The sequence below is a fragment of the Callithrix jacchus genome, chromosome 21 (genome assembly GCF_049354715.1).
Source record: "Callithrix jacchus isolate 240 chromosome 21, calJac240_pri, whole genome shotgun sequence".
Taxonomy (NCBI): Eukaryota; Metazoa; Chordata; class Mammalia; order Primates; family Cebidae; genus Callithrix; species Callithrix jacchus.
Genome location: NC_133522.1, coordinates 49,621,316 through 49,644,441, shown reverse-complemented (window position 1 = coordinate 49,644,441; position 23,126 = coordinate 49,621,316). Strand labels below are relative to the sequence as shown.

Sequence of the window (23,126 nt, the reverse complement as noted above, 5' to 3'; positions counted from 1 at the left end):
TAGTTACATGGGCATCACTTACCCTTCATACTTGTCTGCAGCTTGTCAATTTCTCAAACACTAAGGAAAAGGGCCGGGCGCGGTGGCTGGCGCCTGTAATCCCAGCACTTTGGGAGGCTGAGGTGGGCGGATCATGAGGTCAAGAGATGGAGACCATCCTGGCCAACATGGTGAAACCCCGTCTCTACTAAAAATACAAAAATTAGCCGGGTGTGGTGGCGCGTGCCTGTAATCCCAGCTACTGTGGAGGCTGAGGCAGGAGACTCTCTTGAACCTGGGAGGCAGAGGTTGTAGTAAGTGGAGGTCGCACCACTGCCCTCAGCCTGGGTGACAGAGTGAGACTCCGTCTCCAGAAAAACAAAACAAAACAAAACAAAAAATGGCCTGGGTATAGTGGCTCACGCCTGTCATCCCAGCACTTTGGGAGGCCAAGGTGGGAAGATTGCTTGAGCCTAGGAGTTCAATGCCAGCCTGGCAACCCCATTTCTACAAAAATAAACGTTTTTGTTTCGAATCTTTAGCTGAACAGGGTGGCTCACGCCTGCAGTCCCAGCTACCTAGGAGGCTGAGGCAGGAGGATCTCTTGAGCCCAGGAGGTCGAGGCAGCAGTGAGCCAGGACTGCACCACTGCACTCCAGCCTGGGCGACAAAACAAGACCCTGTCTCAGAAAAAACAAACAAACAAAAACAGAAAGAAGAAGAAGCGACAAAAGGATCAGGAGCATTTGGGACCCGCGTGACACTCCTGTCCCACGGAGGACCCACGTGTACCTGCCTGCTTGCCAGCGCCCCTTCCACAGTCTCTGCGGGAGACCAGGACCCCGAGGGGGAGCAGGGCCTGATTACCTTCTCCTGGTACAGTTTATGAAGCCACTGAGCCGCCTCCTTTTCGTCCAGCGGGATCTCTTCCAGAGGAAATCTCCTGTGTTATGAAGAGGAGTCAAGGTGGGTGAATCATCACATGACCTCACACTCAGAAGGGCGAAAGGAAACAGTGCGCTCAGACGACCCGCGGGCCCGCCCTTTCTATGATGCCTCACTCTCAGTTCCTAAGCACAAACAGAAAATGAACTTCTGCTATCGCATTCAACCGAGAACACAGTCAGCCTGGCGTGGCGGCGAGGTCCACGAGGTGCCCTTCAGTGCAGGGGTGGCATGAACCCAGCATGCCCACAAGTGAGCTAAGTGGGCAGGCCACGCCTCCGGCCCCATGAGAAGGGCGGTCATTAGTGAGCTGCTGAGAGTTCTGATCTTTCTTTAACTCGTACTTTTTTTTTTTTTGGTCTCTAGGCTGGAGTGCAATGGCGCAATCTCAGCTCACCGCAACCTCCGCCTCCCGGGTTCAAACAATTCTCCTGCCTCAGCCTCCACAGTAGCTGAGACTACAGGCACGCGCCACCACACCCAGCTAATTTTTGTATTTTTAGTAGAGACAGGGTTTCACCATGTTGGCCAGGATGGTCTCGATCTCTTGACCTCGTGATCCACCCACCTCGGCCTCCCAAAGTCCTGGGATTACAGGCATGAGCCACCGCGCCCAGCCTAACATGTTCATTCTTTGGAGACAGCCATGACTGAGGGTGTCTTTCATTAGGCAAAGAAGATTATTTCACAAATGAAATCCACTTGCTTCAAATATGAAAAGTATTAAATATATAGACATTTTCATCTCAAGAAAGAGCTGATTTCAGTTTGGACACTCATCTACCAAGTGGGTTAGCGGCCCACAAGTTGGCACATCTACTTGGTAAGGTAAGCAGGGTAATTACCTGACAAATCTAATTGGAAAAATTTAAATAAGTAACATGTTACAGCTCTTATTCTGACAGTCAGTGGTAATTTGAGTAAGTACATGGTGTAAGCCCCTCACATACGATATATTAAAGTCTTTTAAAACTGAGTGAAAATACCAAGGCTGCCAGCAAGGATGACAGTGGTGATTCTAAGGAAGCAGCAATACTGTGTGGACGGGCTGGGGCTCAGGGGCGCCTGTCACTGAGCCACGCGTTGAGATGTCAGGTAGGCCTGACCTGTTTTCACCAGTGCCCGGTTCTCCTGGTTCTCCCTTCCTTCTGGGCAGTTAAGAAAAACACACATCCGAAAAAGTTGACTATGATTCGAAACAGGCTCTTTCGTGTTTATATAAACTAAGCAATACAATTTAAAAATGCTGATGTAGCCGGGTGCGGTGGCGTGTGCCTGTAGTCCCGGCTACTCGGGAGGCTGAGGCTGGAGGGTCGCTTGAGCCCAGGAGTTCTGGGCCGTAGTGCACTATGCCGATCGGGTGTCCGCACTAAGTTCGGCATCAATATGGCGACCTCCCAGGAGTGGGGGACCACCAGGTTACCTAGGGAGGGGTGAACCAGCCCAGGTCGGAAACGGAGCAGGTCAAAACTGCCGTGCTGATCAGTAGTGGGATCGCGCCTGTGAATAGCCACTGCACCCCAGCCTGGGCAACATAGTGCGAACCTGCTTCTTAAAAAAAAAAAAAAAAAAAAAAAGGCTACTGTAAAATTTGGCTCGTGTGTCTGAATAGAGGAGTTTTCTTAGAACATAAACTCTTTCTTTCAAAAAAATAAGAAACTTACACAAAATTCAGAAAATTACACAAAATTCAGAAAATCTTGCCTTACAGCCAACCCGATTAAAATTAAATCAATTTTCTGTAAAATTTTATAGAAATTTTGAACACACACACGCTCTCACACATACCCCACATATACACACATGCACATAACACACCATACATACATCATATACCACATACATCATAATACACGCCAAGCACATCCCACGTGAACACACACACACTCTCACACATACCCCACATATACACACATGCACACATAACACACCATACATACATCATATACCACATACATACATCATAATACACGCCAAGCACACCCCACGTGAACACACACACGCTCACACACGCCCCACATATACACACATGCACACATAACACACCATACATACATCATATACCACATACATCATAATACACGCCAAGCACACCCCACGTGAACACACACACGCTCACACACGCCCCACATATATACACATGCACACATAACACACCATATATACATCATATACCACATACATCATAATACACGCCAAGCACACCCCACGTGAACACACACACGCTCACACACGCCCCACATATATACACATGCACACATAACACACCATACATACATCATATACCACATACATCATAATACACGCCAAGCACACCCCACGTGAACACACACACGCTCTCACACATAACACACCATACATACATCATATACCACATACATCATAATACACGCCAAGCACACCCCACGTGAACACACACGCTCACACACGCCCCACATATACACACATGCACACATAACACACCATACATACATCATATACCACATACATCATAATACACGCCAAGCACACCCCACGTGAACACACACACGCTCACACACGCCCCACATATATACACATGCACACATAACACACCATACATACATCATATACCACATACATCATAATACACGCCAAGCACACCCCACGTGAACACACACGCTCACACACGCCCCACATATACACACATGCACACATAACACACCATACATACATCATATACCACATACATCATAATACACACCAAGCACACACCACGTGAACACATACATGCTCACACACGCCCCACATATATACACATGCACACATAACACACCATACATACATCATATACCACATACATCATAATACACGCCAAGCACACCCCACGTGAACACACAAACACACCATACATACATCATATACCACATACATAATACACGCCAAACACACCCCACGTGAACACACACACGCTCACACACGCCCCACATATACACACATGCACACATAACACACCATACATACATCATATACCACATACATAATACACACCAAGCACACCCCACGTGAACACACACACAACACACCATACATACATCATATACCACATACATAATACACACCAAGCACACCCCACGTGAACACACACATACTCTCACACATAACACACCATACATACATCATATACCACATACATAATACACGCCAAGCACACCCCACGTGAACACACACATACTCTCACACATAACACACCATACATACATCATATACCACATACATAATACACGCCAAGCACACCCCACGTGAACACACACATACTCTCACACATAACACACCATACATACATCATATACCACATACATAATACACACCAAGCACACCCCACGTGAACACACACATACTCTCACACATAACACACCATACATACATCATATACCACATACATAATACACACCAAACACACCCCACGTGAACACACACACACTCTCACACATGCCCCACATACATGTTTTACTGTACGTCTGTTACATACATTATGAAATATATAAAGATAAGAATTTAAAAGGACAAGATACAAAAAAGTATAAATAAAAATTCTATCTTTTCTGCACTCCAGGGTGTCATCCTGAGCATGTGCCTCCTGGAGTTGACTCAAGCCCCTTGAAGGCCCTTGGCCAGGGGTCAGCGCTGGGGCCAGGAGAGCCTGCAGCCGTCCCGCACCCACGGGCCCCGGGCGTTGGAGGAGGGCCAGCCCCATGCCCAGCCGAGCCTGGTGCTATAATGGCATTGCTGCGGAGACAGTGCTGTTCCCCAGACAGCCAGGCAGCGAGGGCTGCACCAGCCGGAGCCTTAGAAGTTCAGAGCAAGTGTTTATTAAAAGATGATTGGGCAGAATAAAGGCAGCGGCAGGAAGGACAACAGATGGGGGCGGGGGAGGCTGCTCTCTGCGGGAGCTGTGTGGCACCCGAGGTGGAGGTGCCGTGCAGCTTGATGGGCGTCCCGGCTCCGCCACGGCCAGCACAGACCTTGGACAGCTTCTCCAACCGTCCAGCCTCGGCCCACCACTAAGCACCAAAGAACAAGAGCAAGACGAGCCTCCCGGGCTCCTCTCATGAGGGTGACTGAGGCCAGCTGTGGCCAGGATCCGGCCCAGGGCCACCGGCTGCTATCAGCCCACCTCATGTCCTGCCCCAGCCTGCCATGCGACCGTCCTGGGCCCCGGTCAGTCACCGCAGCCTCCACGGCCCACAGTGGCTCAGAGCTCCCTCCCAGGGCTTTAGACACAGGGGAGAGGACTGTCGGCCCGTGGCCCCACTCACCCCGGCTCAGGAGAAGAGGGGGCCCAGCTCTCATCGGCCTTGAACCGGAAGGGAATGTGACCTAGCTCATGTTTATGTTCACAGACGATTCCTGGAAACCTCCTACCTAGTGTGGCCCGAAGAACTGGGTGCTGTTGTGTTTTGCTCTGTTTAACTTGGGCATGAGTGTGGAGGGCCTGTGGCCATGGCAGGCGGCTGCGCTGACCAGGACACACGCAGACGGTGGTGGTCGGATTGCAAGTATGGCAACCCATGCGGTGACAGCTCTGTGAGACCTCACACACGCCACGGAGGACCCTGCCCTTCTGCACACGCGGAATGAAACCGGAGACTGACGAGCTCCACGGGGGCCGCCCAAGGGCGCACGGGGGCTTCAGGCCCTCAGAGCCCAACCTCAACAGCCTGCCTGAGATGCCGCCTTGCGCTGGGATCGGGGTCACGACCGCAGCCTGTTAAGTCAACAGGACTTCTGGGTGCGTTTTCCCCTCTACGTGAGTGAGAGAAGCCTGGAGAGTCCAAGGGCAGCCATGGCTCGTTGGTGGCACCCACACCCCTGACCCTCTGCGGAGACAGGCTGCCCCCAAGAAAGCTGGCGGCGCCCTGCAGAGCAAGACCGGGGTCCTCCCAGCAGCTGGACAAGCCACTCCCTTTCTATTTCACTGGGACAGTGACCGGGGCCCCGGAGCACTGAAGCCTCAACTCTCAAGACGGGGTTTAAAATGCTCTTCAGCCCAACGTGGTGGCTCACGCCTATAATCCCAGCACGTTGGTAGGCTGAGGAGGGTGGATCACTTGAGATCAAGACTACAAATCCAGCCTGGCCAACATGGAGAAACCCTGTGTCTACTAAAAAAACACCACATTAGCCAGGCATGGTGGCAGGTGCCTGTAATCCCAGCTACTCAGGGGCCTGAGGCAGGAGAATCACCTGAACACAGGAGTGGAGGTTGCAGTGAGCCAAGATTGAGCCATTGCACTCCAGCCTGGGTGACAGAGCAAGATCTGTCTCCAAAACAACAAACAAACCACTGTCCCCGTCAGACACTGCGGTCCCCTGCATGCCAGGGCTGCCATCGCCAGGGCCAGCAGAAAGCCACTCCCAGCACCGCTTCAGGCCAGAGGCTCCGCAGGGGCCCCGTCCTGCCCACCAAGAGACCTGCCTGGGTTTCACCCTTCGGGAGAAATCAACACTGTATCCCCCAGGTCGTGTGACTGTGGGCCCCAGGAGACTTAGGGAGCCTGGTGGGGTTTGAGTCCAGGCCAGGGAAGTCCAGTCCGTCTTACAGAGGGACCTGCAGGGGCTTCCTGAGGAGGCAGAAGAGACGCAGGTGGCCCCAGTGGCAGCTCAACAATTTCCCCAAAGGAAGGAAACACACCGTGGGCCACGGTGAGTCTCCCATGCAGCCCCCATGTCTCCGTGTCCTCTCCATGTCCTCTACTGTGGCCTGCCTGCCTGAGGCCTGAACAAGTCCCACGGGGCCTTTCCTGTGTGCTGTTCACTGGGGCAGGACTCCAGATGGGCCCTGCATGTGAGTTCCATCCCACGGGGCCACGGGACATGGAGCCTGGACCCAGCCGCCCCCCCCGGCCTCTGCCCAGCACCAGCTCAGGAAGGTCTGAGAGCGCAGGCTCTGGCCTCACCTCACACACATGTCCGCCTCGTACTTCTTCCCGTAGAGGATGCCCAGCAGGGACGGGTTCTTCCTCCCTCTGAAGTTCAGGGTTACGTCATAGACAGCTGCGACTGTGGGGAGACACGGGAGGTGGGTGACCCACTGCCCAGGGAAACAAGTTCCACCTGGGACCTGGCCCCGCCCTGGGGAGAATGTGCCAGACCCAGCCCCGTTCTGGGAGGTGACACCAGAACCTCTTGTCCAAGTTTCTTTCACCCTTTTCCCCGTCCTTCTCTGCTGACCTGGGCACTGAGTCGCTGGCGTTCCCCATATGTACTGATGCTGTGCATGTGTATTGTATGCTGTGTACTGACGCTGTGTGTAGTGTACGCTGAGTGTGTACTGATGCTGTGTGTAGTGTACGCTGAGTGTGTACTGACGCTGTGTGTAGTGTACACTGGGTACTGTACACTGTGTGTATGTACTATATGCTGTGTACTGACGCTGTGTGTAGTGTACACTGACTGTGTACTGATGCTGTGTGTAGTGTACGCTGAGTGTGTACTGACGCTGTGTGTAGTGTACGCTGAGTGTGTACTGATGCTGTGTGTAGTGTACGCTGAGTGTGTACTGATGCTGTGTGTAGTGTACGCTGAGTGTGTACTGACGCTGTGTGTAGTGTACGCTGAGTGTGTACTGATGCTGTGTGTAGTGTACACTGGGTACTGTACACTGTGTGTATGTACTATATGCTGTGTACTGACGCTGTGTGTAGTGTACACTGACTGTACTGATGCTGTGTGTAGTGTACGCTGAGTGTGTACTGACGCTGTGTGTAGTGTACGCTGAGTGTGTACTGATGCTGTGTGTAGTGTACACTGGGTACTGTACGCTGTGTGTATGTACTATATGCTGTGTACTGACGCTGTGTGTAGTGTACGCTGAGTGTGTACTGATGCTGTGTGTAGTGTACGCTGAGTGTGTACTGACGCTGTGTGTAGTGTACGCTGAGTGTGTACTGATGCTGTGTGTAGTGTACACTGGGTACTGTACACTGTGTGTATGTACTATATGCTGTGTACTGACGCTGTGTGTAGTGTACGCTGAGTGTGTACTGATGCTGTGTGTAGTGTACGCTGAGTGTGTACTGATGCTGTGTGTAGTGTACACTGGTTACTGTACGCTGTGTGTATGTACTATATGTTGTGTACTGATGCTGTGCGTACTGTATGCTGTGTACTGACGCTGTGTGTAGTGTACGCTGAGTGTGTACTGATGCTGTGTGTAGTGTACACTCAGTGTGTACTGACGCTGTGTGTAGTGTACGCTGAGTGTGTACTGATGCTGTGTGTAGTGTACACTGGTTACTGTACGCTGTGTGTATGTACTATATGCTGTGTACTGATGCTGTGTGTAGTGTACGCTGAGTGTGTACTGATGCTGTGTGTAGTGTACACTGGGTACTGTACGCTGTGTGTATGTACTATATGCTGTGTACTGACGCTGTGCGTACTGTATGCTATGTACTGATGCTGTGTGTAGTGTACGCTGAGTGTGTACTGACGCTGTGTGTAGTGTACACTGGGTACTGTACGCTGTGTGTATGTACTATATGCTGTGTACTGATGCTGTGCGTACTGTATGCTGTGTACTGATGCTGTGTGTAGTGTACGCTGGGTGTGTACTGACGCTGTGTGTAGTGTACACTGGGTACTGTACGCTGTGTGTATGTACTATATGCTGTGTACTGATGCTGTGCATGTGTATTGTATGCTGTGTACTGACGCTGTGTGTAGTGTACGCTGAGTGTGTACTGACGCTGTGTGTAGTGTACGCTGAGTGTGTACTGATGCTGTGTGTAGTGTACACTGAGTGTGTACTGACGCTGTGTGTAGTGTACACTGGGTACTGTACGCTGTGTGTATGTACTATATGCTGTGTACTGATGCTGTGCGTACTGTATGCTGTGTACTGACGCTGTGTGTAGTGTACGCTGAGTGTGTACTGACGCTGTGTGTAGTGTACACTGGGTACTGTACGCTGTGTGTATGTACTATATGCTGTGTACTGATGCTGTGCATGTGTATTGTATGCTGTGTACTGACGCTGTGTGTAGTGTACGCTGAGTGTGTACTGACGCTGTGTGTAGTGTACACTGGGTACTGTACGCTGTGTGTATGTACTATATGCTGTGTACTGATGCTGTGCATGTGTATTGTATGCTGTGTACTGACGCTGTGTGTAGTGTACACTGAGTGTGTACTGATGCTGTGTGTAGTGTACACTGGGTACTGTACGCTGTGTGTATGTACTATATGCTGTGTACTGTACGCTGTCTGTATGTACTATATGTTGTGTACTGATGCTGTGTGTACTGTATGCTGTGTACTGACGCTGTGTGTAGTGTACGCTGAGTGTGTACTGATGCTGTGTGTAGTGTACGCTGAGTGTGTACTGACGCTGTGTGTAGTGTACACTGGATACTGTACGCTGTGTGTATGTACTATATGCTGTGTACTGATGCTGTGTGTAGTGTACGCTGAGTGTGTACTGACGCTGTGTGTAGTGTACACTGGGTACTGTACGCTGTGTGTATGTACTATATGCTGTGTACTGATGCTGTGCGTACTGTATGCTGTGTACTGATGCTGTGTGTAGTGTACGCTGAGTGTGTACTGACGCTGTGTGTAGTGTACACTGGGTACTGTACGCTGTGTGTATGTACTATATGCTGTGTACTGATGCTGTGCATGTGTATTGTATGCTGTGTACTGACGCTGTGTGTAGTGTACGCTGAGTGTGTACTGACGCTGTGTGTAGTGTACACTGGGTACTGTATGCTGTGTGTATGTACTATATGCTGTGTACTGTATGCTGTGCGTACTGTATGCTGTGTACTGACGCTGTGTGTAGTGTACGCTGAGTGTGTACTGATGCTGTGTGTAGTGTATGCTGACTGTGTACTGATGCTGTGTGTATGTACTATATGTTGTGTACTGTATGCTGTGTGTATGTACTATATGTTGTGTACTGTATGCTGTGTGTATGTACTATATGCTGTGTACTGTATGCTGTGTGTATGTACTATATGTTGTGTACTGATGCTGTGTGTACTGTATGCTGTGTACTGATGCTGTGTGTAGTGTATGCTGACTGTGTACTGATGCTGTGTGTAGTGTATGCTGACTGTGTACTGATGCTGTGTGTAGTGTATGCTGACTGTGTACTGATGCTGTGTGTAGTGTACGCTGTGTACTGATGCTGTGTGTAGTGTACACTGGGTACTGTACGCTGTGTGTACTGATGCTGTGTGTAGTGTACACTGGGTACTGTACGCTGTGTGTATGTACTATATGCTGTGTACTGATGCTGTGCGTACTGTATGCTGTGTACTGATGCTGTGTGTAGTGTACGCTGAGTGTGTACTGATGCTGTGTGTAGTGTACACTGGGTACTGTACGCTGTGTGTATGTACTATATGTTGTGTACTGATGCTGTGCGTACTGTATGCTGTGTACTGATGCTGTGTGTAGTGTACGCTGAGTGTGTACTGATGCTGTGTGTAGTGTACACTGGGTACTGTACGCTGTGTGTATGTACTATATGCTGTGTACTGATGCTGTGCATACTGTATGCTATGTACTGATGCTGTGTGTAGTGTACACTGGGTACTGTACGCTGTGCATGTGTACTGTACGCTGTGTGTACTGATGCTGTGTGTACTGTACACTGGGTACTGTACGCTGTGTGTATGTACTATATGCTGTGTACTGACGCTGTGCGTACTGTATGCTGTGTACTGATGCTGTGTGTAGTGTACACTGGGTACTGTAGGCTGTGTGTATGTACTATATGCTGTGTACTGATGCTGTGCGTACTGTATGCTATGTACTGATGCTGTGTGTAGTGTACACTGGGTACTGTATGCTGTGCATGTGTACTGTACGCTGTGTGTACTGATGCTGTGTGTACTGTACACTGGGTACTGTACGCTGTGTGTATGTACTAGATGCTGTGTACTGACACTGTGAGTACTGTATGCTGTGTACTGATGCTGTGTACTGTACACTGTGTGTGTGTGCTGATGCTGTGTGTGTGCTGACAATGTGTGTACTGTATGCTGTGTGTGTGTCTGACGCTGTGTGTACTGTATGCTGTGTGTACTGATGCTGTGTACTGTACACTGTGCGTGTGTGCTGACGCTGTGTGTACTGATGCTGTGTGTACCGTATGCTGTGTGTACCGTATGCTGTGTGTACTGATGCTGTGTGTACCATATGCTGTGTGTACCGTATGCTGTGTGTACTGATGCTGTGTGTACCGTATGCTGTGTGTACTGATGCTGTGTGTACCGTATGCTGTGTGTACCGTATGCTGTGTGTACTGATGCTGTGTGTACCGTATGCTGTGTGTACCGTATGCTGTGTGTACCGTATGCTGTGTGTACTGTATGCTGTGTGTACTGATGCTGTGTACTGTACACTGTGCGTGTGTGCTGACAATGTGTGTACTGTATGCTGTGCGTGTGTGCTGACGCTGCGTGTACTGTACTGACGCTGTGCGTGTGACCCTGCTGTCCAGCTGCTTTCTGTTCTTTGTCCCTTTCTTTTATTTCGACTCCTTTTGGAGTAACAAGATATCACCATCATCATTATTTCCCCGCATAAGGTTTTGCATTATGTACTTTTATTATTTTAATTGTCTCTCATGAATCATTATTTCATCACCTCAAAGCCTGACGCAGGAGCCTCCCAGTGCTAACCCCGCACTTGACTGCCTTTGCTCTTTTGGTACCCTGTGTTTCACATGGAACGTGCTCATTTTTTTTTCTGTGAGTGCAGCGGCAGCCCCGGCTCAGACGTCTGGGGCCTACCTGTCCCCCGGAGGCACTTGACCGCGGTGGTGAAGCCCTTCGTCCGCGGCAGCAGGTGGTACTTGAGGACAGGCAGCCCCTTGGCGGCGGCCACCTCCATGCTGACACGGTGCTTGGTCTCCGTGAAGCGCGTCCCCTCACAGTACAGGAGAAACTAGGGTGGACACGGAGATGAACCGTCACTCTACAGAGCAGCCACCCCGCCTCTCTGGCAGGCGGCAAAGGCTGTGGCTGAATTTGTGGAAATCGTGGTGCCGCTTTATGGAGCAGTGAGGGGTGTGGCTGAAACGTTCTTTTGTTCTAGGGCCACAGCCTGCACTCCAGTCACACACACTCACACAGGAGAGCTCCGGAAAGAACTTTCCAGAAAGAACTGGACTATGATGTTATGTCGGGGGCACCAGCCTCTGATCAGCGTGAAAACAGGGAGGGTTTCATCTACTGACCACAGCGTGACTTAGACACGCTCACAGCAGCCAGTAGTGGAGGCTCGCGCCTGTGATCCCAGCACTTTGGGAGGCTGAGGCGGGCGGATCACCTGGGGTCAGGAGTTTGAGACCAGCCGGGCCAACATGGAGAAACCCCATCACTACTAAAAATATAAAAAATTATCTGGGCATGGTGGCACACACCTGAAATCTCAGCTACTTGGGAGGCTAAGGCAGGAGAATCGCTTGAACCTGGGAGGTGGAGATTGCAGTGAGCTGAGATAGTGCCACTGCACTCCAGCTTGGGCAACAGAGCAAGACTCATCTTAAAAAAAAAAAAAAGAACAAAAAACAAAACCCAGAAATGCTATCAGCACAGGCAGCCATTTTCCAAGACGGACCAGGAAGAAGGGACAGAAGGAGGAATGGAGACACAGACTGAGCAAGGTGGGCAGAGCCGGGCTCACTTGCCCCTGCCCCCCTAACCTGGTCCCCCTCAGGATGGCCTGGGCAGAGCTGGGACTGTGGTGGGTGGCAGGCAGGTGGCCCAGGAGAAACCTCCACGCCTGCAGCTGGGATGGGGGAGCCCTGGCCCCGTGGGAGATAGTGCCCATGTGTGGAGACTCTCGTGGGGTTTCCCAGCCTGAGATGTGGGCAGTGGCACACCCGGGGTTGGCGTGGCCTCCTCCCGGCACGCAGGCCATCGGCCGCTCCGTGCACTCACCCACATGTACTCAGGGTAGTCGGACAGGCGCCTCAGCCCCTCGATGACTGTGTCCCGGTCCTCCTCCCACTTCCGCTTGCAGAACACGATCTCCAGAAAGTACCACGTCCAGCCGATGAGGGGCACGTACAGCAGCTCCTTCTTAGCGAGGACCTTGGAGCTCTGGAGGGAGGAGGGTGGGGCAACCGGCACGTCAGCATTGGAGGGGGCCGGCGGCCTGGGCAGGCTCCCGGTGTGCCCGGCTCCGGCATGCTGCCACTCTGCAAGTCACAGCTTTGCGGCTCAGGGTGTCTGTGGTGAATGAGGACCCAGCTTCTGAGTGTGGGTGGACTGCCCCAGAAGTGGGGAAACTGAGGCCCAGGTGTGGCTAAGAGAGCCCATCCTCAGGGAGGGTGACTGAGCTGGATGCAGAGGGTACCAGGCTTCCCAGGAATGGCCTGGGGGTCCTGCCTCACACAGGGGCTTTGACTGCAATGAAATTTCTCTCGAGGAATTTCATCCAAGGCAGCTTAGCTAATGGAAGTAGTTCTGTGGGGATGCCCAGCTTAGAGAGACGCCCCTGGAGGAACACCCAGGGACTCAGACCCCAGGGGCCTCCATAGCGTCTCCTCTGCTCCCTCAGTCCCTTCCCTGGGAACCCCAAGGCTCTCCTAGCTCCTCTGCTGGGACCCCTACTAATCCACCCAGTATCTCCCCCCAGCACCTCCCCCAGCAATCCCCTACTCCCCCAGCACCTCCCCTGGGACCCCTATGGCTTACCCTAGCCCCTCCCCAGGACCCCACTCCCTGCTCACCCCCAGGCCGCCCAGGAATCCCCTGCTTACCCCCAGGCCTCCTGTGACCCCCCCCAACTTACCCTGGCCTTCCCGGGACCCCCCACTCACCTGCAGCCCTCTCTAGAAGCACCCACCCTGCTTACCCCCAGCCCTCCCAGAACCCCCCACTCACCCCCAGCCCTCTTTAGAAGCCCCCCCAGTCACCCCTAGCCCTCCCAGAACCCCTCCACTCACCCCCAGCACGCCGTAGCGCTCACACATGGTCCACCCACAGAGGAAGTCGATCTCGAAGTTGTGGTTGAGGATGATGACTGCATGCTCCTTCCCGAAGCGCTCCACTGTGGCCTGGTCTGTGAACAGCGTGCACTCGGTGCAGGACCACCACTCCAGCAGCATGACCAGCTCTGTGGACAGAGGGAGGGCGTCAGCACCGGCGGGACCCTCCTCGGGGGATGGTCGGGGAGCGCCCACCAGAGACACCTACAGTATTTTCATCCAGGGCGGAAGTCTCTGCTAAACATGAGTCTTGATGAGTTACACAGATCACAGTTTTTGAAATTAAAATGACCTTCTCTAAGCCATAGCTGGGAGTAGACAGATGGAAGGCAGTGGCAGGACGGAGGAGAACTCCCACTCTGCATGGAGACACTGGTCTGTATGCCCAGTTGCAATTCTCACGTGAGCTGTGGTGTGGCCGAATCCTGCACAGCCATGCCCCATGAGAGGTGCAGGCAGATGAACAATGCCACCAGATGATCAGGAAGCAGATTACAACCATTGACTGTCCACAGAACAGACAGCGGGAAAATGAAAGCAGTTAAGAGCGGAGTGGAATCCCAGATGATAGAGTCACAGGAATGAGCAGAGTGGAGTCACAGATGATAGAGTCACAGGAATGAGTGGAGTGGAGTCACGGATGATAGAGTCACAGGAATGAGCAGAGTGGAATCACAGATGATAGAGTCACAGGAATGAGTGGAGTGGAGTCACGGATGATAGAGTCACAGGAATGAGCAGAGTGGAGTCACGGATGATAGAGTCACAGGAATGAGCAGAGTGGAATCACAGATGATAGAGTCACAGGAATGAGTGGAGTGGAGTCACGGATGATAGAGTCACAGGAATGAGCAGAGTGGAATCAGATGATGGAGTCACAGAAATGAGAGGAGTGGAGTCACAGATGATAGAGTCACAGGAATGAGCAGAGTGGAATCAGATGATGGAGTCACAGGAATGAGCAGAGTGGAGTCACAGATGATAGAGTAACAGGAATGAGCGGAGTGGAATCACAGATGATAGAGTCACAGGAATGAGTGGAGTGGAGTCACGGATGATAGAGTCACAGGAATGAGCAGAGTGGAGTCATGGATGATAGAGTCACAGGAATGAGTAGAGTGGAGTCAGATGATAGAGTCACAGGAATGAGCGGAGTGGAGTCAGATGATAGAGTCACAGGAATGAGCAGAGTGGAATCACAGATGATAGAGTCACAGGAAGGAGCAGAGTGGAATCAGATGATAGAGTCACAGGAATGAGCAGAGTGGAATCAGATGATAGAGTCACAGGAATGAGCAGAGTGGAATCACAGATGATAGAGTCACAGGAAGGAGCAGAGTGGAATCACAGATGATAGAGTCACAGGAATGAGTGGAGTGGAGTCAGATGATAGAGTCACAGGAATGAGCAGAGTGGAGTCACAGATGATAGAGTCACAGGAAAAAGCGGAGTGGAATCACAGATGATAGAGTCACAGGAATGAGCGGAGTGGAATCAGATGATAGAGTCACAGGAATGAGCAGAGTGGAATCACAGATGATAGAGTCACAGGAATGAGTGGAGTGGAGTCACAGATGATAGAGTCACAGAAATGAGTGGAGTGGAATCACAGATGATAGAGTCACAGGAAGGAGCAGAGTGGAATCACAGATGATAGAGTCACAGGAATGAGTGGAGTGGAGTCAGATGATAGAGTCACAGGAATGAGCAGAGTGGAGTCACAGATGATAGAGTCACAGGAATGAGTGGAGTGGAGTCACAGATGATAGAGTCACAGGAAGGAGCAGAGTGGAATCAGATGATAGAGTCACAGGAATGAGCAGAGTGGAATCACAGATGATAGAGTCACAGGAATGAGCGGAGTGGAGTCACAGATGATAGAGTCACAGGAATGAGTGGAGTGGAGTCACAGATGATAGAGTCACAGGAATGAGTGGAGTGGAGTCACAGATGATAGAGTCACAGGAATGAGCGGAGTGGAGTCACAGATGATAGAGTCACAGGAATGAGTGGAGTGGAGTCAGATGATAGAGTCACAGGAATGAGCGGAGTGGAGTCACAGATGATAGAGTCACAGGAATGAGCGGAGTGGAGTCACAGATGATAGAGTCACAGGAATGAGTGGAGTGGAGTCAGATGATAGAGTCACAGGAATGAGCAGAGTGGAATCACAGATGATAGAGTCACAGGAATGAGTGGAGTGGAGTCACAGATGATAGAGTCACAGGAATGAGTGGAGTGGAGTCACAGATGATAGAGTCACAGGAAAAAGCGGAGTGGAATCACAGATGATAGAGTCACAGGAATGAGCAGAGTGGAATCACAGATGATAGAGTCACAGGAAGGAGCAGAGTGGAATCACAGATGATAGAGTCACAGGAATGAGTGGAGTGGAGTCAGATGATAGAGTCACAGGAATGAGCAGAGTGGAGTCACAGATGATAGAGTCACAGGAAGGAGCAGAGTGGAATCACAGATGATAGAGTCACAGGAATGAGTGGAGTGGAGTCAGATGATAGAGTCACAGGAATGAGCAGAGTGGAGTCACAGATGATAGAGTCACAGGAATGAGTGGAGTGGAGTCACAGATGATAGAGTCACAGGAATGAGCAGAGTGGAATCACAGATGATAGAGTCACAGGAATGAGCGGAGTGGAGTCACAGATGATAGAGTCACAGGAATGAGTGGAGTGGAGTCACAGATGATAGAGTCACAGGAAGGAGCAGAGTGGAATCAGATGATAGAGTCACAGGAATGAGCAGAGTGGAATCACAGATGATAGAGTCACAGGAATGAGCGGAGTGGAGTCACAGATGATAGAGTCACAGGAATGAGCGGAGTGGAGTCACAGATGATAGAGTCACAGGAATGAGTGGAGTGGAGTCAGATGATAGAGTCACAGGAATGAGCAGAGTGGAATCACAGATGATAGAGTCACAGGAATGAGTGGAGTGGAGTCACAGATGATAGAGTCACAGGAATGAGTGGAGTGGAGTCACAGATGATAGAGTCACAGGAAAAAGCGGAGTGGAATCACAGATGATAGAGTCACAGGAATGAGCGGAGTGGAATCAGATGATAGAGTCACAGGAATGAGCAGAGTGGAATCACAGATGATAGAGTCACAGGAAGGAGCAGAGTGGAATCACAGATGATAGAGTCACAGGAATGAGTGGAGTGGAGTCAGATGATAGAGTCACAGGAATGAGCAGAGTGGAGTCACAGATGATAGAGTCACAGGAATGAGCAGAGTGGAATCACAGATGATAGAGTCACAGGAATGAGTGGAGTGGAGTCAGATGATAGAGTCACAGGAATGAGCAGAGTGGAATCACAGATGATAGAGTCACAGGAAGGAGCAGAGTGGAATCACAGATGATAGAGTCACAGGAATGAGTGGAGTGGAATCAGATGATAGAGTCACAGGAATGAGTGGAGTGGAGTCAGATGATAGAGTCACAGGAATGAGCAGAGTGGAGTCACAGATGATAGAGTCACAGGAATGAGTGGAGTGGAGTCACAGATGATAGAGTCACAGGAATGAGCAGAGTGGAATCACAGATGATAGAGTCACAGGAATGAGCGGAGTGGAGTCACAGATGATAGAGTCACAGGAATGAGTGGAGTGGAGTCACAGATGATAGAGTCACAGGAAGGAGCAGAGTGGAATCAGATGATAGAGTCACAGGAATGAGCAGAGTGGAATCACAGATGATAGAGTCACAGGAATGAGCGGAGTGGAGTCACAGATGATAGAGTCACAGGAATGAGCGGAGTGGAGTCACAGATGATAGAGTCACAGGAATGAGTGGAGTGGAGTCACAGATGATAGAGTCACAGGAATGAGCGGAGTGGAGTCACAGATGATAGAGTCACAGGAATGAGTGGAGTGGAGTCAGATGATAGAGTCACAGGAATGAGCGGAGTGGAGTCACAGATGATAGAGTCACAGGAATGAGCGGAGTGGAGTCACAGATGATAGAGTCACAGGAATGAGTGGAGTGGAGTCAGATGATAGAGTCACAGGAATGAGCGGAGTGGAATCAGATGATAGAGTCACAGGAATGAGCAGAGTGGAATCACAGATGATAGAGTCACAGGAATGAGCGGAGTGGAGTCACAGATGATAGAGTCACAGGAATGAGTGGAGTGGAGTCAGATGATAGAGTCACAGGAATGAGCAGAGTGGAATCACAGATGATAGAGTCACAGGAATGAGCGGAGTGGAGTCACAGATGATAGAGTCACAGGAATGAGTGGAGTGGAGTCACAGATGATAGAGTCACAGGAATGAGTGGAGTGGAGTCAGATGATAGAGTCACAGGAATGAGCAGAGTGGAATCACAGATGATAGAGTCACAGGAATGAGTGGAGTGGAGTCACAGATGATAGAGTCACAGGAATGAGTGGAGTGGAGTCACAGATGATAGAGTCACAGGAATGAGTGGAGTGGAGTCAGATGATAGAGTCACAGGAAGGAGCAGAGTGGAATCAGATGATAGAGTCACAGGAATGGGCAGAGTGGAATCACAGATGATAGAGTCACAGGAATGAGCAGAGTGGAATCACAGATGATAGAGTCACAGGAATGAGCGGAGTGGAGTCAGATGATAGAGTCACAGGAAGGAGCAGAGTGGAATCACAGATGATAGAGTCACAGGAATGAGCAGAGTGGAGTCACAGATGATAGAGTCACAGGAATGAGTGGAGTGGAGTCAGATGATAGAGTCACAGGAAGGAGCAGAGTGGAATCACAGATGATAGAGTCACAGGAATGAGCGGAGTGGAGTCAGATGATAGAGTCACAGGAAGGAGCAGAGTGGAATCACAGATGATAGAGTCACAGGAATGAGCGGAGTGGAATCACAGATGATAGAGTCACAGGAATGAGCAGAGTGGAATCAGATGATGGAGTCACAGGAATGAGCGGAGTGGAATCACAGATGATAGAGTCACAGAAATGAGCGGAGTGGAATCACAGATGATAGAGTCACAGGAAGTTTACTTTTTCCTAACGCTTTCTGTACACTGGTTTTCCATATTTTAAAAAAAGGCCTGTGAGGCATAGCCCAGTCCCAGGAAGGCTGGCTGGGGATTGTCTGCGGAGCTTGCTGCTGGGCAGGCAGCCAGAGTCCTGCAGGGTCCCTGAAGACAGCAGGGCGCACGTGGTCCCATGGGTGCTGGCCCATGAGGGGCGCCAGTCCTAGCTTTGAGTACATGTCCCCAGCCCACCCAGTGGGTCTTGGAGCCTCCTCCTTTGGTGTCTTCCCCTGGTCCCAGCCCCAGTGGGCTGAAGATATGCTTGCCAGGAGCGTAGGTGGGCTCGTGGCTGGGAGCTCCGTTTGTAGGCAGGAGACCTGTGTGCCTGTGAGGGCTCTGGGGACGCTGAGGTCCCCAGAAGGATGTGAGCATGTCAGCTCCAAGGACAGGGTAGCATAAGCACCATGGGGCCTGGGGGACAGAGCCAGGGTCAGCGGAATATGCCACTTGCTGGAGCTGGCTGGACAGCTCCCATGAGCCTGCAAGCCACGGGCGCCTTAACGCAACCTTCGAATTCACTGCCTCTGGGAAGACACCAGAAAAGCTAGATGGACATCCCAATTAAAATGCGGATGAAGGGTCTGACTAGACGTTTCCCCACGGATGACTCACAAATGGGAACGGGCCCGTGAAAAGATGCTGATATCATATGTTATGAGGGACACGCAAGTCAATCCCAGGGAGATGCCACCTCACCCTCACTAGGGCAGCTCTGTCAGCAGACGGACGGTAACAAGCCTGAGTGAGGCTGCGGGAACCCAGAACCCCAACCCCTTCCTGGCGGGGGTGGAAAGTGGTGCCGCTGTTTTGGAAAGAGTTGGGTGGTTCTCCACAAGCGTTCACCACACGTGGAGTTAACAGGTGACCCAGCAATCCCGCTCCTAGCTGTGTGTCCAGGAATACGACGGGAACACATGTCCACACAGAACCTTGTACCTGAACCTTCACAACAGCACAGTTCGTCTCAGACACAGAGCAGAAGCCACCCAGGTACACACTGTGTACCCACAGCTGAGTGTTTTCCAGCCATACCGCGCCCCACAGCACGGGTGAGCCTTGAATGCAGAGACAGAACAGTCGTGCGCACCACGGTCTGGAACAGGCCGATCCACTGAGCCGGAAAGCAGATGAGCGGTCTCAGGGCTGGGGAGAAGGTGGGACACGGTGACTGCCTAAAGAGTGCGTGGCTTCCTCTGGGGGTGAAAATGTTCTGAAATCAGATCGCAGTGATGGCTGCACAACGTAACTGGGAACTGCGCAACTGTACATTTTCCAGGGGGGATTTTAACTCAGTAACATTGTTTTTTGTTTTGAGATGGAGTCTCACTCTGTCACCCAGGCTGGAGTGCAGTGGTGCTATCTCAGCTCACTGCAACCTCCGCCTCCCGGGTTCAAGCAATTCTCCTGCCTCAGCCTCCCAAGTAGCTGGGATTACAGGCATGTGCCACCGTGCCTGGCTAATTTTGTATTTTTAGTAGAGACGGGGGGGGGTTCTCCATATTGGTCAGGCTGGTCTCGAACTCCCAACCTCAGGTGATCTGCCCACCTCGGCCTCCCAAAGCGCTGGGATTACAGGCGTGAGCCACCGTGCCCGGCCGGGCATCCTTGTTATTTTACATGGGGTTTAGGTTCACCCATCTGCTGATTTCTTTGGCTGCCATTCTTTCTTGAAAATCAGACCCTGCTTTTATAATTTTTGTTCTTACTGAAACACATCCTTAAAAAAATATTTAAGTGAAGCTCTTTAGATAGATTTAAATATTAGCTCTAATATTTAGTATTTTAAATATTAAAAATATTTAAGTGACGATATTTGCTCTCATTTTTTGTTTACCAAAACCTTTTTATTTCATTCACACTCTTGAACGACATAGAGCGCTGGGTTGGCGATTTCTCAGCACACTGAGGATTTTCCACCGTCTCCCGCCGCTGCTGCCTGCCATGAGAAATCTGCTGTTGGCCTCACTGCTGACCGTCTAGCGTGGCTCTCCAGCTTTCCTCTACGGGCATTCAAAGCCTCTTCATTTTTTTTTTTTTTTTTGAGATGGGGGTCTCACTCTGTCACCCAGGCTGGAGTGTCATCCAATCTCAGCTCACTGCAACCTCCGCGTCCCAGGTTCAAGTGATTCTCCTACCTCAGCCGCCCAAGTAGCTGGGATTACAGGCACTTGCCACCATGCCCAGCTACTATTTGTATTTTTAGTAGAGTCAGGGTTTCACCATGTTGGCCAGGCTGGTCTCAAACTCCTGACCTCAGGTGATCCTCCCAGAGTGCTGGGATTAGAGGTGTGAGCCACCGCTCCCGGCTCCTCCTTGCCTCTGATGGTCTGTGGTGCCCTGGGGCCTGCCCAGGTGTGGGTTTCTGCACCTTTGCCCTGCTTGGTGTACACGTGCTTCCTGTGTCTGCAGAATCGTGCCTCTGTCAGTTCGGGAGGTCCTCAGGCATCGTCTCTTCCCATGCGGCTTCTCCCGTTCTCTCCTCTGGGGACAGGGCCAGGCCCTATGTCACAAAGCCTGTCATGCCGTCCTTATGTCCTCTCACTCCTGCTTCACATTTTTCATCTCCTTTGCTGTTGCTGGATGATTTCTTCACATCCACGTCTGCTGCACCCATTCTCTCATTAACTCTAATCTCATTCAAACTCCAGCCCTAAGTGTTTGCTTTAAAAAATCTAGTTTCCATTTATAGAAGTCCTAGTTGGTTCTTTCTCAACTCTGGCCACTGTGGGTGGTCTTTTTTCTAAATCTGCTGCTTACACTGTCATTCTTGATTAGGAATTCACGTTTAATTTTCCTGAATCTGTGGGACTCTTCAGGCCTAAATTAGAGACTTTCCCCAGTGTCCCTTTGTTTTGCCTCTGCTGAAACCCAGGGTCTCTGCTGGCCTGGCTCGTCTCATGCCCTCGCCCAGGAGTCCTGCTTTCACGTCCGCTCCCTCTGGCACGCTGCCCAGGGCTTCGGCTCCCGAAATGCAGTGTGGACGCTCCATTTTCGCACACACCCTGGCTTTTGCTAAAGGGCTGTGGTGGAAGAGTGAGGCTGAGAGGGTTTTCTCCTTTACTGTGAACTTGGAAGTGCATGAAAAAGCCAGTTTCATCCAGGATTTAGCTGCTTTGTAGTGTTTTAGCTTCAGCGCCCTGCTGGAAAGTAGGAGTCTGTAATTTCGTTTTCTTTAGTTAGCATCTGCCCTTCGTGTATGTATTCCTCTTATCCAGTTACATTCACGAGTAACTCATTTGTGTATTTTATATCACAGGATTTCTAATTCTCCCTTCCCACAAACAAAGCAGCAGCCTTTTATTTAAAAAACAAACCAGGAACTGAAGCTGTAACACATTTAAGACAAGCTGGCCTAGAGGCCGGGTTACCAGTCTCTCTGCAGGCAGTGGGTGTCGCAGGCACAGAGTTAGCTGGGACATAAATGGCCTTTTCAGCAGTGCTACCTGCTCCTGAGTTGGAAGGACATGGAGACAAGGGCTACAGGCCCACTGTTTCCCATGTGAGACAAAGGGCACGTGTGCTCGTGTGAAAACGCGGCAACAGCAGTAGCGTGAAATAACGTGTACAACCCCCCTTGCCCCACGCCCTGGAGATCAGCGCCGCGCAGCGTTCTCAGCCATCCTTCTGGGATTTTTCTTTTTAGACAGTCTCGCTGTGTCGCCCAGGCTGGAGTGCAGTGATGTGACCTCGGCAACTTCCACTCCCAGGTTCAAGCAGTTCTGCCTCAGCCTCCCGAGTAGCTGGGACTGCAGGCACGCACCACCACGCCCGGCTAATTTTTTGTATTTTTAATAGAGACAGGGTTTCACCCTGTTGCCCAGGCTGGTCTTGAACTCCTGACCTCGGGTAATCCACCCACCTCGGCCTCCCAAGGGGCTGGGATTCACAGGCGTGAGCCACCGCGCCCGGTTCCTTCTGGGATTTTCCTACATGTGTACACACCACACACACAGCTCCTTCCTCAAGAAACAAAATGAATCTCGCATCCTAGGCACTTTGTCATAGCCTTTCTTTTTCGTTTAAAACTGTCTGTGGAAGCCGAAGGCTCTTGGGGATGGCCGCAGAGAGTCCCTGTAGGGCGTGGCACAGTGAGTCTTCAGTGACAGGCGCTTAGGGTGCTGTTAGCTCTGTGCTAGTATGAAGTGACACAATCATGAGAACACCTGTCCAGCTGTGTATCTGTGCACATGTCTC

The 23,126-nt window shown here is 51.0% G+C and overlaps 1 protein-coding gene across 5 annotated transcripts in view; it reads right to left on the bottom strand.

Annotated features, from left to right (window-relative positions):
* AGPAT3 (1-acylglycerol-3-phosphate O-acyltransferase 3) overlaps positions 1 to 23,126 on the bottom strand; it is a 128,439-nt gene that overhangs the window by 7,676 nt on the left and 97,637 nt on the right. For all 5 annotated transcript variants that reach the window (XM_035283201.3, XM_054249090.2, XM_035283200.3 and 2 more), the window contains exons 3-7: positions 13,850 to 14,019; positions 12,840 to 13,001; positions 11,688 to 11,841; positions 6,843 to 6,945; positions 847 to 922 (exon numbers count right to left, since the gene is read on the bottom strand). In XM_035283201.3, coding sequence (XP_035139092.1) covers positions 847 to 922; positions 6,843 to 6,945; positions 11,688 to 11,841; positions 12,840 to 13,001; positions 13,850 to 14,019 — 665 coding nt within the window. The remainder of the gene's footprint in view (positions 1 to 846; positions 923 to 6,842; positions 6,946 to 11,687; positions 11,842 to 12,839; positions 13,002 to 13,849; positions 14,020 to 23,126) is intronic.